At 35.9% G+C, this 16,249-nt stretch overlaps 1 protein-coding gene across 3 annotated transcripts in view; it reads left to right on the forward strand.

The window, feature by feature from the left end:
* The window catches only part of CDH8 (cadherin 8), a 214,074-nt gene that overhangs the window by 176,489 nt on the left and 21,336 nt on the right, over window positions 1-16,249 (forward strand). For all 3 annotated transcript variants that reach the window (XM_055726966.1, XM_055726965.1, XM_005432348.3), the window contains exons 9-10: window positions 3,457-3,578; window positions 11,704-11,821. In XM_055726966.1, the coding sequence (XP_055582941.1) occupies window positions 3,457-3,578; window positions 11,704-11,821 (240 nt within the window). The remainder of the gene's footprint in view (window positions 1-3,456; window positions 3,579-11,703; window positions 11,822-16,249) is intronic.

Raw genomic sequence — 16,249 nt, forward strand, 5'->3', positions numbered from 1 at the left:
TTTAATATAGAGTCATCCTTTCCTTATATGTGTCCGGATGTTCCTTTCTTTCTGTGTGTGCTGTGCTCATCCACAGCAGACTACTGGATCTTAGAACTGTGCAGTAATTGAGACTTCAGCAGAGAAATAGAAGAGCTGTACTTCTAGGAAATTATGTACATAATTTGCATATGTGTCACTTACAGTTACATGCTGTGCTGTGGCAGTGGTGTCCACAGATGACCAACTGAATGTATTTGGAATTAAAAACTTCCGTGCAGCCTTAACTCTGAATAGAGTTTTGGTAAACTAGACTATGGGAAATTTTCTCAATATTTTTAATTTTGCACCTCAGTGTGCTACATTTTCCAACCAAGCCATTGCTTCTCAAGTGACAGTCCTAATGATAATACTTGTATTTCAAGATTCACAACAGGTCTTCTTAAACTGTGCATCACAATAAATACAGGTAATGAAGCATTTACAAATTCAGTTAGTTCCTTAAAGAGGAGTCTCTAAATTTAAACTCTTTTATGATTTTCCATTACATAATTGACTGGAACTTAAGCAACCGGTCTTACTGTCTATTCAGTAAATGCAAGACTCAGCCTCCTTTGGTTCAATTGACTGGGTGGTTCAGTGGCAAAGAAAACCAACCCAAACAAAAAAAGTAATTAAAACTCAGTTTTGTCACTAATTTTGAAAGAGCTGACTGTCCATTTCGTACAAATGAGGAAATGTTCTGAACATTGAATACTAATCAGTATGAAGCCCAACTGCATTAAGAACAGTTGCCCATGCAAACGTAACAGTCTGTGCACCAGCGTGGATCCACTTCAATCACTTTCTACTTTTATCTCAAGGATATTGGGCACTGCTAACAAAGATGGATTTACATGGGAGAGGGACATCCTCTGCATACATCTTTTACCACTGAGAAGTTTGCAGATATTGAAAGTATGAAAATGGACAGATGAAACTATTTTATCTTGACAGTGTTCTCATCGACAAGTGAAATCTGGATTTTCTTAGTGAGAATGCATTAAATTGCTGGCACAGGTATACTGAGGGTGATTTTTATTTACAGGGAAAATTAGCATAAAGTGAAATTTCATTGAAAAGTTTGCAATGATGAAATAATACAATATAATCAGTGTGGTGGTCAGTACAAGCAGTAGATAAAATTCCCTTTCCATCCCTCTCTCTCTTTCTCAACAACAAATTTCATTGTAGTCACAAGAACCCTAATAGGCGGTGGATATCCCCTTGTTTGGAGATTTCCAAACCAGTTGGGTCTCTCTTGTGTTTAGTAAATTAATTTTTTAAATGAATTCTCATCAAGTTTCTAATTATAATATCTTTAAATTTAATGTTTGTATTTCTGATGAAAGACAAACATTTTGGGGGCAGTCACAAGGGACATGAATAATTTCTTTAGAAGCTTATCTAATTAATTACATTTCTCTGTAATGTCTTTAAAATTTGAACTGCCATCATTTCATTAATTTAGATAAAAGTAAATCTTTAGTGTTTAAATATGACACTGCTGCTGAGAATTCTGATAAGCTCAAGATTCATTGTCTGTATTTTTATCAAGTTAGAGGGAAAAAAAGTGTTTAAAATGTTTGGGATTCATTATTTGCATGTTAGCTTTTATGTGATTTCAAGTACATTGTTATTTCCGGGCATTAGTGTTCACCTCACCTGTTAAGAAATAAGACCATATGATGCAAAATGGACATAAATATTACTCTTGCAATATCTTGGTGGGGATTTCTTTTTCTTCTGCAACATTTTTCTTCCTGAACTAAAACTCTGTCTGATGTGTTGTAATCTTCAATATCCTGTACAAGTGGAATTTTAATATTTCAGGCTACCCAGCAAACATAAAGCCTTTGTTTATAGTACTAGTACATTTGGTGATAGCTTGACTTTGTGTCTTTTGAAATAGTTATTTTTATGCTATTTCAAAGTAATGTTAGCAGAGCAATTGAAATTTACACATTTAGATTTCTAAGTGGAGCCTCAAAACTTATGACTGTCTTTAGCATACAAGATGCAAGAGGGAGGGTTTGATTAGGTTACAGCACAATTAATGTTGATGGAAACCAGGAAAAATACAGTGTATATAGTGATTCCTCCTTTTGTCATCTATGCCACTTGTAAGGCTGCCACCAAGTTGCCACCTGCTCACTGGTGGAGCCTGACCTACTTCTACCTTGTAGGCATTTATTGTTTGAGGTACATTGAACACCAGGCAGTAGGAACTTCTGTCCTGCCTTCCCCTAAGCCAGTTCTGTATTGCCAGAGAATAGAACCCACAAAGACTGATGACAGCTTTGGGAAGCTGCCAACTGTCACAACAGTCAGTAAGTTGATACCCTGAGTTATGGTAACAGCTTTCTTGCCTGCAGCAATTATTTAGGCAAAACCAGGTAGGTCAGTTCCAGTCAGACCCAGAGCTTAACTCATACAGCGTGCAGGTCTTCAAATTGTTGTTGATATAAACAAGACAAACTACTATGCTTGTAAAACAATACTCACCAGGAGACGGCTTTTAAAACTAGTATTTGAGTTACATGTAGAGGTATGCATGTGCTATAGAACATGGTTTTTTAAACTCTTCCGATCAACTGCTCACCTCAGTTTAAACTGAACTTGTGTTTTTGTTCTCTGGGGGAAATAATCTAATGTGTTTATAAATAATGTCTTAAAATAAATTAGCTCCACTGAAGTGAAGGAAAGACAGCAACTGACGGAAATGTATTCAAAGTAGAATGTGAACTGTTGGTTTAGCTTTTCTTGCATTAAAGCTTATTCTGCTCTCTACAGTAAACAGTTTTATGCAAAATAGCTCTGTGTAATAAATAATGGTGGTTTATTTCAATGAAAAAAGAAGTTCACAGGTCATACTTTTGGTCAGTAGTGGTAGTGCTTTAATAGTCCAAAGTACTATCTAGTTATCCCTATGTCAGTCTATCATCTGTCTTTCTCACAATGTGGGTCTCCACCTTAATCGCATTTATAATGAAGAAATAATAGATGTGCAGTAAGAAAAGTAATAGAGTAAAATGTTCTGTGTTCTGCCAAAGATAAACAAAGAAATAAATCTATGTTGTTTACAGCCTTCTTTTTTTCCATGTATAATGGACTTTATCAATAAAACAATACAAACTTCATCAAAGAAAGATCTTACCCATTTAGTCCAAGAAAGGTCTTCACTGAGCTAATCTCCAACAAATGCTGTTTGCAATAGGGATCTATTTATTCTTTTCAACCATAAAATCTCAGCCATCCTTCTTTATCTCGTGCTCCAACTCTACGATCCATTAAAGATAAGACAACCCAATTAAGCAAGGACAGAAGAGAGGAAGAGGGTGGTTATTTTGTAAGCATTTATGTATCAGTCCTAAATTAAATATAAGCATACTTATATATTTTAAATCAAAGCTTTCATGCTTTGATTTCTTTTCTTAGGGAACCACAGTCAAGTGTCCCGGGTGCCTGTTGCTATCAAGGTTCTTGATGTAAATGACAACGCTCCTGAGTTTGCATCAGAGCATGAAGCTTTTTTATGTGAGAATGGGAAAGCTGGACAAGTAAGTATCTCCATGTTTTTATGTTGTGTACTTCACTGTGTGAGAATGGGGTGCAGTTTCTCCCTGTTATCTTATCCCATCTTTATTCCCAAAATATGTGCCTGTGTGTCCATGCTAACAACTCTTAACATTTATTCAAGATAAACCTATGATCATATTCTGTGATACATCTCTCTATACATGGACATAACTATTTTTAAATATTTAAATATTTATTTATTTAGAAATTTAGAAATTTAAATATTTTAAATATGTAGGTTTAAAATTGAAGGTAGGTATCTTGGGACAATATCCAGAAAAAAATAATGAGTGTCTTTAAGGTCCCTCTGTTTCCACTCTGATGTGGAGCAAGCAAACCAGAACTCAATGGAAAATGAAGTAAATTGTAACTGTGTTTAAAGTATCTAAAGAGTGATGGGGTGTTGGAGAAGTGGAGTTCAACTTTCCATTACATTCCCCTCCCGCTGCCACCCCACACACCACCACCCCAAAGGAAAAAAAAAACAAAAACAAACAAAAAAAAAACCTAAGAGCTTAATGGGTTATTTCCTTCTTGATTTAATGAAGTATAAGGGTTGTTAATGGAACTTACACAACACTCTACAAGGTGAAATAAACATAGCAAAATACCATAGAATGATAGAACCATTTAGGTTCGAAAACACCTTTGAGATCAAGTCCAACTTTTAACCCAGGACTGCCAGGTCCACCACCAAACCATGTCCCTAAGCACCATATCTAAGCATTTTTAAATACCTCCGGGGCTGGTGATTCCCACGACCTCCTTGTGCAGCATATTCCAATGATTGACTACCCTTTCAGTGAAGAATTTTTTCCTAGTATCAAATCTAAACCTCCACTGGCGTAACTTGGAGTTTTCTCATCTTGTCCAGTTGCTTGTTACCTGGAAGAGACCTACCCCCACCTGCTTACAACCTCCTTTCAGGTAATTATAGAGAACAATAAGGTACTCCCTCAGCCTCCTTTTTTCCAGACTAAACAGTCCCAGTTCCTTCAGACACTCCTCACAGGACTTGCTCTCTGGATTCTTCACCAGCTTTGTTGCCCTTCTCTGGACACAGTCCAGCACCTCAACATTCCTTTTGTGGTGCAGTGCCCAGAACTGAACACAGCATTTGATGTGTGGCCTCACCAGTGCCAAGTACAGGAGGGCAATCACTTCCCTTGTCCTGCTGGCCACACTGGTTTGGATACAAGCCAGGATGCTGTTGGCCGTTGGCCATCGTGGCACACTGCTGGCTCATGTTCAGCTGGCTGTCAACCAGCTCCCCCAGGTCCTTTTCTGCCAGGCACTATTCCAGCCACTTGTAGCATTTTGGGGGGTTGTTGTGACCCAGATGCAGGAACTGACACTTCTCCTTGTGGAACCTCTTATAATTGGCCTCAGTCCCTCTGCAGAGCCTTCCTGCCCTTGAGCAGATCGACACTCCCCCCAGCTTAGTGTTGCCTTCAAAGTTACTGAGGGTGCACTCAATCCCCTTGTCCAGATCGCCAATAAAGAGATGAAACAGGACTGGCCCCAGTAGTGAGCTCTGGGGGGAACACCACTTGTGACTGGCTGCCAGCTGGATGTAACTCCATCCACTACCACTCTTTGGGTTCAGCCATCCAGCCAGCTTTTAACCCAGCGTAGAGTGCACCCATCCAAGCCACAGGCAGCCAGTTTCTCCAGAAGAATGTTGCGGGAGACTGTGTCAAGGGCTTTGCTAAGGTCCACGTAGCCAACATGCACAGCCTTTCCCTCATCTACTAGGAGGGCCATCTTGTTGTTGAAGGAGATCAGGTTCATGAACCTGCCTTTCTAACCCCACGCTGGCTGGGCCTGATCCCTCGGTTGCCCTGCACGTGCTGCGTGAAGGCGCTCAGGATGAACTGCTCCATGACCTTCCCCAGCACCGAGGTCAGGCTGACAGGCCTGTAGTTTCCCGGATCCTCCTTTTTGCCTTTCTTGTAGATGGGTGTCACACTGGCTAACCCCCAGTCTTCTGGGACCTCCCCTATTAGCCAGGAGTGTTGATAAATGATGGATAGGGGCTTGGTGAGCTCCTCTGCCAGCTCCCTCAGTGGCCTTAGGCCCTCCAATCTGGCCCCATAGACTAATAATCAGAAGCAAGATTTAACTTGTGTAGCCTTTTTCAAAGAAAATTAAACAGAATTCCTGAAAGGCATCCATTTTGAAGGACAAATGTATAGCAGTAGGGAAGGATATATCATACGTCACATAAATTACGAGATAAAGATTCAAGAAAATGTACAGACTTTTAGAAAGTAATGCAGTGTACATCAGATTTAACTTTTGTCCAGCTTGATAAGCACTGGGTGTTTCTGGTTTTTAAGAAATTCACTGGTTTTAAGCTTTCCAATTTATTTCTAGATTGTGACATTTTATTTAAATAAACAGCAGCTGACAACATGACACTAGTCTCGTTAAACCAACTATTCCTGTGCCTCGTGTGGGTGTTAAGCATTAAATTTACTACTCGCCAAAGAAGGTTACCAGACAATAGAGCTGAAGTTATTTTCTTTCAGTAGTATTAAATGAAATCCTGTATAGTACTATATGACAACCTACCTCTGCCAAGACTGGATTGTTACAGAAGATGATTTGACTTCTAAGACCTCTTTTTGTTTATTTATACAGTGTCAAAAATGTGTAATTTAAGAAATGAACTTTCTCTCTAACCACTGAAAAGCAGATTATTGAAATGTGCCCTTATGGGCAGACAGTTATGCTATGGTTGGTACTTAAGTTCCTCTAGCTCAAAGTGGGTTTTTGTTTCGCGCAGGGTGGATTTCAGATGCTGAGAAGTTAAGTTTTCTAGGATATATTGTATTCTAATGAGTATACCTTTATCCAGGACTCAGTAAGCCTCCCTAAAATCAGAAAGCTGTGTCGCACAGTGTTTTCTGAATATATCTAGGTATTTCTATCAAATTTCAGGTGGTTTAAAGAGATGGTAAAAATTGTTCACGTGTCATTTTGGAGTAAAAAAATAAAATAAATGATTGCGAGTCAGCTGGTAAAAGGGGCTTTTGTTTAAGCATTTACAGAAAACTTTCATTAAACCAAGATATCCTTCATCTTCCCATCATCTCTTACACTCTTGATCTGATGGCAGATGTCACTCTTGAGCATGAATCCTATGTGAACTTTACAGATGGTTATTAAATATTTGGCTGCCAGCATGGATGAGGTGGCAGTGATCCTGTAATTTATTCTGTGTTTTAAACAAATAACATTATTGGAACAGTAACCAGTCCAGAAGAATCACCAAGGTTAGGTTCTAAATTTAAGTCATCATTCAAAAATTATCTACACTGCTTGATTGGTTTTTCTTATGCTTATTATTCTATATTAAAATTTTGGAAGAAATCATATTAATTAGTCAAGATGAAGTGTTAAAAATTTAAATATATCTCAGCTATGAAATAGCTAATATGTGAAAGATGCTACCCTCTTACATAATAACAAAAGCCTAATTAGGATAGTTCGCCAAAGTTTAAACTTTGATGTTACAAGTGCAGAAAAGGGGCAATTGTGTTATGGTATTCCAATCTATTTACATTTGCATTTCAACTTAGATCTAAATTTAAATCAAATTTGAATTACCATAAGGGAGATTACATTTGAACCTTTTATGAAACCTTATTTGCAGCCCCTAAACATATTGAACCATCTATTCCAGTTCACTTTCTAAGTGTTCTATTTTAGGTTCTGATATAATTGCAAGTGGCAAGTGCAGCTGCTGGTGATGTGACAGAATGTATTAAAAACTGTTGATGTATAACGTTGCCAGATGCATTTTCTTTGCTTTAATCTACCTCTAGCAGTAGAGGGTACTACAGCTAGTAGGAGAGGAAAGGGACAGGAGGAGGAAGTATATTTTTCTACACACATATTTAAGTGCTTGTTGCACATTTTTACACGCAACAGGAAGCTGTCGGAAATGGTTTTTGTCAGTTTTAAGGGGGAAAAAAAAAGTATTTGAATGTGCTTTTAAAGTATGTCTAAGTTAACCATAAACCAGTTCATGCCTTTTCATATCATTCCCTTTATTGCATAATTCCACTTAATAAAGCCAGAACGTTCATGGTTTTGCTGGCTGTAGCTGTACAGTTTACTTGTCTCCAGCCCAGCTAAATTATTTTCCAATATTCCTAGAAAAGAGTGTCTGTATTGTTGAGTAAGAAAAGTGCCACACTCACTGTTCCCTAGTCCATACCCAGACTTTTCCAGAAGTGCTGCTTGCTCAAAACAAAGCTAGAAAATTTTCAAACATGTAAGTAGCACAAAGATGTGTCAGTGCTCAAGCCAGTTTAAACTAGAACAATATAAAAACTGAGCACAATGTTCCTCCAGTCTTGCAATTTGTCTCTGTTTTATTCAGTTCTCCTAATAGAATTGCCTTTTTCTAATGGAAGAAATCTTCAGATAGATCTTTGCCTCTCTGGAGAACCAAAGCTCATTCAAACAGCAAAATGCAGGTTCTAGCAGTAAAGGGCTGGCTTTAGCTGAAAAGGCAAAGTTAAAATTCCACTGTGAGTCTGCTGTTTATGGTATTACGAGTCTACAAAGTAATTCAGAAAGAACCATGAACTCCCATGTAACTGCAAAAGTGGTTTTTTTTTCACACCTGGAAGAACATCTTTAGTAACAGAAGGGAACAGTTTACTAATGGTAAGGAACCATTCTAAGTTAGGTTAACAAGTTGCATTGCAGGGAAAGGCTTTTAAACGGCATCATGTATTAAAATTGCATATAGGTAGTTACAGTACATTGATAAGAACTTTGTTTTTCTATTTATCCTTCTACATCATTATGATTATACTGGTGATCTTTTATAAATATTATTTCAGGCACACGAGGTTTTATAGAAATGCAATGCAAATCTGCAGACCATAATGCAGAGTTGTCCTAGGGGATCACTTAACTATTCATTTCAATCCAGAGCTGCCTGTTAAGCAAAATATGCTGATTTATTATGTTTCTATTAAATATATGTACAGAATCAAGTATAAGCATGAATTTTTAATACAACATCATAGTTGAAATTTTACATGGAAGAATTTCTGAAAAGTCAAGATTGAACAGACAAAGGGCTCTTAACTTTCACTCTAGTTATGGATACTTAGTGAAAAAAGTCAGTCATTGTTTTCGCTGTTACTAGTATTGACCAATTTTATATATGGAACACCTCCATTATGCATGTAATTACTAGGAAAGAAAAAATATCTGTAGTGATCAGTAAGGCAGGTCAGCCCTGGAAGATTCTCTACCATGTTATGAACCACAGTTTAAGTGTCGGAGAATTACTTCAATAGTGTTTCATTACATAATCGCACAACACTGAGCAATAAAGTGTGCTCATCAGCATACTAATAAAAATGTGTTAATGAGAATTACTGGACTTTTCTCACCCCTATGGAGTAAAAGATACAAGAGCTTTGTATCGCTGTATATATATTAGCCGTCTTTTTTTTTTTTTTTAAGAGCTTGTTTTAATGCAAATACACAAAGAAATAAGGTTGCTATGGGAACACTAACTCCTAATTCCTTGATGTGTGCATGTAACACAACAAATGTAATATTCCACTAAGCCTGTCTTTTGCATATAATTTTTGGTGCATTTTCAGAGAAAGAATGGTTTCACAAACAATGATGGGAATGGCTGGAAAGAACTGAAATATAAGAAAGAATTCTATAGAACATTAAGAGGTATCTGTAGTTCATGGGGAAAGAAAAAAAAAAAAAAGGACAAATAATATACTTGGTTTCTGTTTCTTGAAAATTTCCAATCTAGATGATATTCTAAGCTTATTTCATGAAATGTCCATGACCTGAATACTCATATTACTAATGCTTTTGGCTACTGTTCTTTGTGTATATTAATTGAAAATCTGGTGACAATGAAGTGAATTTTTACAGTCAACTCTCTTACATAGTGCTGGAAAGAATTAACAGTTATGTAGCCAGCAGAGATAAAATTGCATAACTATCTGATAAACTGCACCTATTATGTGCAGTTGACCTTCCAAACTTCACTGTGCCGTTGTCCTTTTTCCCTGTTGCTTTCTCATTCTAGCAGTGTTTGAAAAGTGGAACAATTATATAATAGATCTGTCTAAAGACACTTGTTCGGGATTCCTTCTAAATTGCGCTTCCCTGTGATGCAGAATTACTAGTACTTAGTCCAACCCTGGGCCCAATGCATGTGGATAGTTTGGTACCTTACTCCTCTGCAAAGAAAAATCTGAAAATGTTCCACATCTGTAAATAGGTCCATCTCTGCAGTGGGACTTACAACATCTGCTTATATAATTTTTAGCTGTTCATGTTTTTTCACACTGTGTAGAATTGGAGACCTAATTCTTTAAGCAAAAGTTATGCTAGGCCTTTTTTTATCCATCTCTTCTAATACATTGTATTTGAAATCATATCAATCAAGGTTTCCACCTTGGCAGATATAATAAAATAAATAAATAAAACCCCACCAAACTATTTCAGTGGTATTTAAACAATCTAAACCTTTTTCCAGTAGACTTTTAGAACAAATCTGACCTATCTTAATTGTCTCAACTTGCTTGCTAGGTTGTCTTACAAATTATGTGTGCTTATATCAATACCTGTTCAAACATCTCTTTACATACAAAATTTCAAATATTTATGGTAAGATGTTGCTCTTTGTGGTTATCTAGTAAGATTTTATTCTTTCTTTGACTCTTGAAAAACAGAGAAGAAAGAATGGGAAATTGACTATTATTGTATATGTAATGTAGAAAGATTGATAATCTTTTCTCTCCAGTAAAACCAGTATAAAATATTAGTTATTAGAAGTTTCTTAGTGAAGCATTGAAAATTTAAAGTATGAAGTAATGAATTTGGATAGCATAGAACCCTGTTTCTATTTCTTACTCTGCACTTTAAAAATGAAATTTGTAGTGATTCCTAATTTGAATTTAATTGTCCAAGAAGTTATTGGTCAGTGGCTTTAGGCATTACAAAACTGACTACATAAGACAAAAATGTTACTGAATTCAATGGACACGGGAAAGGTCAATAATTCTCATTACATTTCTTATAAGCCTCATACTACTGAAATTCAGCACTGAGTGTGGGATCTGGATCCACAGTTTGTTTCTAATTATCTGGAAAATAGTTGGAATCAAAAGTATTTGCACCAAATATTTAAAAAAAAAACCCAACAACATAAAACCTCATGAGTATTTGAAAAAAATGTTTCTTCCTTTCATATTCCTGTGCAGCTTTTTAAGATTTGAAGATGATCAGCTGCAGTATCTTTCTAAGTAGTGTTGGAGGTAAAAGAAATAAATGGATGTAAATACACTACAGATACTGTAGTTGGTCGTATAAATTGTATGAAGTGCTTCATGCAAAGTTATTTGATTATTTGAAGTTATTCAGACTATCCGAACACTCTCTCCTCTTCTAACCTTAGTTCTCTGCATTATTCTGGGAATCATTTGTTAATAATGATATTTTAGAACAAACCTATGTTCCTAGCACAGGAATAACTGAGGTTTCATTAAAATTAAGGGGGGGAAATATATATATATATATACTTAGATAATTTATTTTTTATTTCAGTTCAGATTATTTGTGGTATAAAACTTTACACCAGAAGTTAATAAAGAAAAAATAAATTTCTTCAATTAAGTAAAGAATGGCTGGGGCAGAAAGGAGAAAGGATTAAAGATAGGTTATACATTCCGGTCCAGTGAGAAGCATGGCTATAGAAAGAAAGAGTACCATAAGCATCATGAGTGTTTCTGAAACAGTTTTCCTTCTCTATTGGTGAGTAATAATTACATGCTTAAATCAGCAGCAGTTTTTACTGGCCTTTCTTATGTACTTGTCTCTCCTTATTCCCTGTCTTCTTGTTCTGGAAACAGTTTAAATGGGCCAGATAGTCCCTGTTCCCCAGACTTTCAGTCTAAGCTCTGTAAAAGCCTTGCAAGATCATAAATTAGCATTTTTAATCTAACATGTAGACAAATGAGAGTGTGTCCAATAGAATGGACTGTTTTTTTCAATACTGTGTTTATCAGGTGTGTGAATACTTAATGAGAGAGATTTCTGTTGTAGGTAATTCAGATTGTCAGTGCCATCGACAAAGACGATCCTAAAAACGGGCACTATTTCCTGTACAGTCTTCTTCCTGAAATGGTCAACAATCCAAACTTCACCATCAAGAAAAATGAAGGTAAATATAAAGCATACATAATGTGTATCCGAACAACTTAGTTTTGAATTGCTTTGTTGACTTCCAGTTACTTTACCAGTTTGTCCCTTGGGCAATTACAGTGTAGATAACCTGTTATAATGGTACCTTCATTATATCTCTTAAGCTATTTCCAATATCTTTGCAGTAGATAAGAAGAAAGTAAATGAATACTGAATTTAGATCCAGAAGACAGCTCAATAGCTTAAATAAAATAAAAGGATGGATTTACTGCCTGTTTTATTTGTGTTAATTTGAAATTCCAGAGATATGTTGTAAGATGAAAATCTGAAACTATGTTGATAAATAAATGTTGGTCCTACATTGACTGGATATAGATGGGAACATAAAATTAACTATCTACTAAATCCCCAATGGAAACACCTTTTAAGCCTGTTTGTTGTGTGCATAATGGTTTCAAAGTATTTCAGTTAGGCACTTTTACTAGGAAGAGAAATCTGCTAGGTCAGCAAAGCCCAGAAGGGCACTTTGTGTCACTATGCTTTAGAGCACTTCTGGAAGGGCATAGTGTCGTTCTGTAGTACTGTAGGAGTGGAATCTCATGCGTGATGGAAAAAAAGACCCATTTAATATTGTTGAGCAATAAATTTACACTGAACCTTTTCTTAGGCTCACAGATACATTTGAAGGTCATGTGAGAAAGAGGTAGGAATTATATCACAAGAATGCTATAAATAGTGCTATATGTCTTTATGTATTTGTACTCTGACTTTGAATATTCAGCAAAGTTTTTCCACTTTGGCTTTACATACATATATATAAAACAAACAAACCACACTACCCGGTCAGGAATTTTAGTCAAATACAGTCTCCTGTTTCTCTTATTTGAAATGATAATAAAGGAAATCCCTATTTAGTCCTTTGCTAATAGGAAGATGTATGTGTGAGGTGTATCTACACAAGTGTAAAAGTAATACATTAAATGTCAAATAAAGAGAAAATACTGTTTTCATTTTTTATTCTAGCTGTTCCAACCAAGAAGAATGATGGTGCTATTTTGTTAAATGATACTATAAAAACCTAAATTCTTAAATCTGCTTAAATATGTGCTGAATTTTTCTTTTCATTAGATATGGTTTTCTTTTGTAGCATTCATGAAGTCTGTCTCTACTTTTATTTGTACTTTCATGTAGGAAATAAGTCTCTGTATGTTTTCTGCACTTACAGGACAAGATAAAACAAACTTCTTCAAAATGCATTTCATAATCATCAGTAGCATAACACAAATTGAATTAAACATCCTAAATGTGAGGTGGTTTGCTTTGCACAGCATGACAAAGTAAAAAAGGTCTTAACATTTCTCTTCATGGTTAAATATTTAGCACACATCACTAATTAGCCTTGTCCTCCCAATCTGTTACCCATTTAAGACCCACTCTTACTCCTAGTCACAGCCAATGACAAAAATGACTCCTGATGTGAGTGGGAGTGAGGAACTTTTCTATACAACATGGTTTAGAAAAATAAGTCTAATTTTTTTACAACATTGCTGCTCAGTTTTCCACAGTTCTGAATGCATTTGCATCAGTTAAATGTGTAAATTCTCTTAAAACAGCTAACTGAAATCTCAAAATCAAAAACCCATTTGAAGAGACTTTTCTGATTTAATCTTTCAGTATCCAGGAATAAAATTCCAACTATGCATACCATCCTTTTCTATCAAGATTGCTCAGCCATGGATGCAGTCCATGGTTGATGTTAGAATACGATCTCCCACAGGAAGCAAATATTCCTGTCAAAGCCAAAATCAGGGTATCATTTTGTTGAGGTGAGGTTTCATGTCATTTAAACACAATAAATCTTTAGTCTTTATTTAGTTATGCTGCTTAAACGATAGACTTGACCATGAATTTGTCTTGCATATATATGCTAGGTAAGGGTGAATGATTATGTGTGTTGAAAAAACTCTAGTATGCCTAAAAGAACTGATCTCTCACAAGTCAGATTTCTCCTTAGTTGTACTAATGAGTGCCTGGGCTGTCCAAAAGCCAGTTTGGTATGGTTTATTAGAGGCAATATAAAAAATAACAAACCCTACTCTCATTTCTGGATAATTGTATTTCTGAGGGGTAGATCAGTCTACAGCCCACTTAGGCTTGGAACATAAAAACATTTCCTCATAATGGTGGAGCAAAATCCTTGACATCTTCCTGACGGTGACCTCAGCCTCAACTTCCTCCACATTCTTGGCCTTGACAAGTTCTTCAAGGCAGTGGGACTGACTTGATGGCTGCTGAACATATGTTATGTTATGGGTATTGTAAATAGACTGCATTTTCTCAGGAAACCTAATATAGAAACCCAATTTTTTATTTGTTAGAATTACTATGTATTTTCCTTTATTTAAATTATTTTTTATATCTTGCCTTTCTCCAAAATTCTCCCAAGTGCAGAGATAAACAAAAGTGCCCCTTCTCAAGAGCATTTATGAAATGATATTATCATTTTGGACTCCTCTTTTGTGCTTTAGGTAACATTGTGGCATTTGGCAATTCCATTTCTGCTTCATGAAATAATGATGTTATCTGATCTGGTGGCACTGGTATGCAAACAATGCAGCTTGGCATCTGCCATGGGAAGAAAGTTATGATGTTTTGTTTCCGTTCCTCAAATTGAAAAATATATGATGCATATATTTTGTATTTTTCTCTTGGTATATTGAACATAAGCATAACCATTAATTAATTTAGTTTCTTGCCTACAGGCTATTCCTGTTGTTTAAGCTTCCCAGATTGCACTAAGGCAAGTTAACATGATATTTCAGTAATCAACTGTGCTGCCCAAAAAATACTACAAGTATTATGATCTGCTATGTTGTTATTGCCAGATGTTTAACTGAGTGACACAACAGTGTATCTTACTCAGAAACCACAAAACCCCCTACTCCTCCTAAAGTCATGTTATGTGTTATAGAAATTATCCTGTGATCATAGCAGAATCTGTTCCTTGAAAGGATATACCAGTATCCTTTATTTGTTTGGTCTGTTATATTTGCATATTTACAATCCGTTCTGTAGACAAGATGCCCAAAACTGTAGAGGCTGTACTGTCTTTCTGTAGATGCTGTAGTGCCTTTCTGATGTAAACAATCTATAAATGTGAATTTAAATGTTGCCATACATCTCACTGAATGTCTGTAAATCATCTCTTAGCAATCTTTATTTTTCCTATCTCCTGATCTGTTTTTTCTGTTCTTTTCTGAGCTCAAATGTCAGTTACTGGGTAGTTTTTCTTAGGCTTTTTGTCTTGGTTGAATGGGCAGCTAGTGATAATCTGAAGTAAAGCTATCCTACTCTCTCAAACTGCAGTGCAAGGAATACTGATCATTTAGATTTCCAGATGCATAAACCTTTATTCCTTCACAAGAGAAAGAATAAAATTATGCAATAAAAATATAAGAAGTTAACGCAACGTGAAAATCATGTAATGTTTTCTGTGTTAGTCCTGATGACTGAGCCTGTGACTCCATAACATAACAAATCCTTGACTCCATAAACTCAGACTGACTGTCTGGTCACTTTTCATGTCTTTGTGCATAGGAACAGAAATGTGGAAAATGAAAGAAAATATTCTGTATAGTGTGTCTGACAAACTTCAAAACAGAAAAAAACTAAAACTTGACATGAAAATATGTTTAGACAGATGTTGATACACTCTAGCAGTGTGGTTTAGATTTCTTACCTGATTAGAATTAACCTTTCCAAAAAGCTGTAGGATCACAATAAAGGACAAAAAACTGACAGGAATTTAGACAACTGATAAAGATTTTGTACTGTCACAGCATCAGTAAATTGAAATGAGACCTCTGGAAATGGAATTGGCATTTGTTGATAGTCTTTTCTTCAGGTGAGTGGTCTTCGCAAACCATTACCTAAAATCTAATGCCAGTACATGGATCATCTCTTGCATCCCAAACAATATGCTTACAGCAATACTTGTTTTCAGCATTGAATTCCTAATGTTCTTATGGTTTCCTTAGGTTGTTCAACTGAGAACAGAATTTTGTGATGAAAGCCTTTTCAAGATGTAAACATTTTGATATCCTACCAATGCAATTTTTACTTTTGAAAACTAGCAAATACATCTTTGCCATAAAGTAGAGAGTCTTAAAAGTTTTTCCCAAAAGATATTTCCATTGCTATTCTACTTTTCTTATACCAAATTCTTTTTCCTAATGGAATAAACCTTGAATCAAATGTTTTACAATGCCTTTGGATGCAGTAACTCTTCTGACAGAAGAAATGGTGCATCTCTACTGCGTAAATGTGATATTACATAGTTCTTACCAGGGTTTATGTAGTAGAATCAATTACAAGGTGGCTTGAAACATGGGAAAGCCTCATCTTTGGATTAAGAGAACCATCTTAATGGCATACATTTGTATTCCTG

This window comes from Falco cherrug, chromosome 14, assembly GCF_023634085.1.
Source record: "Falco cherrug isolate bFalChe1 chromosome 14, bFalChe1.pri, whole genome shotgun sequence".
Classification (NCBI taxonomy): domain Eukaryota; kingdom Metazoa; phylum Chordata; class Aves; order Falconiformes; family Falconidae; genus Falco; species Falco cherrug.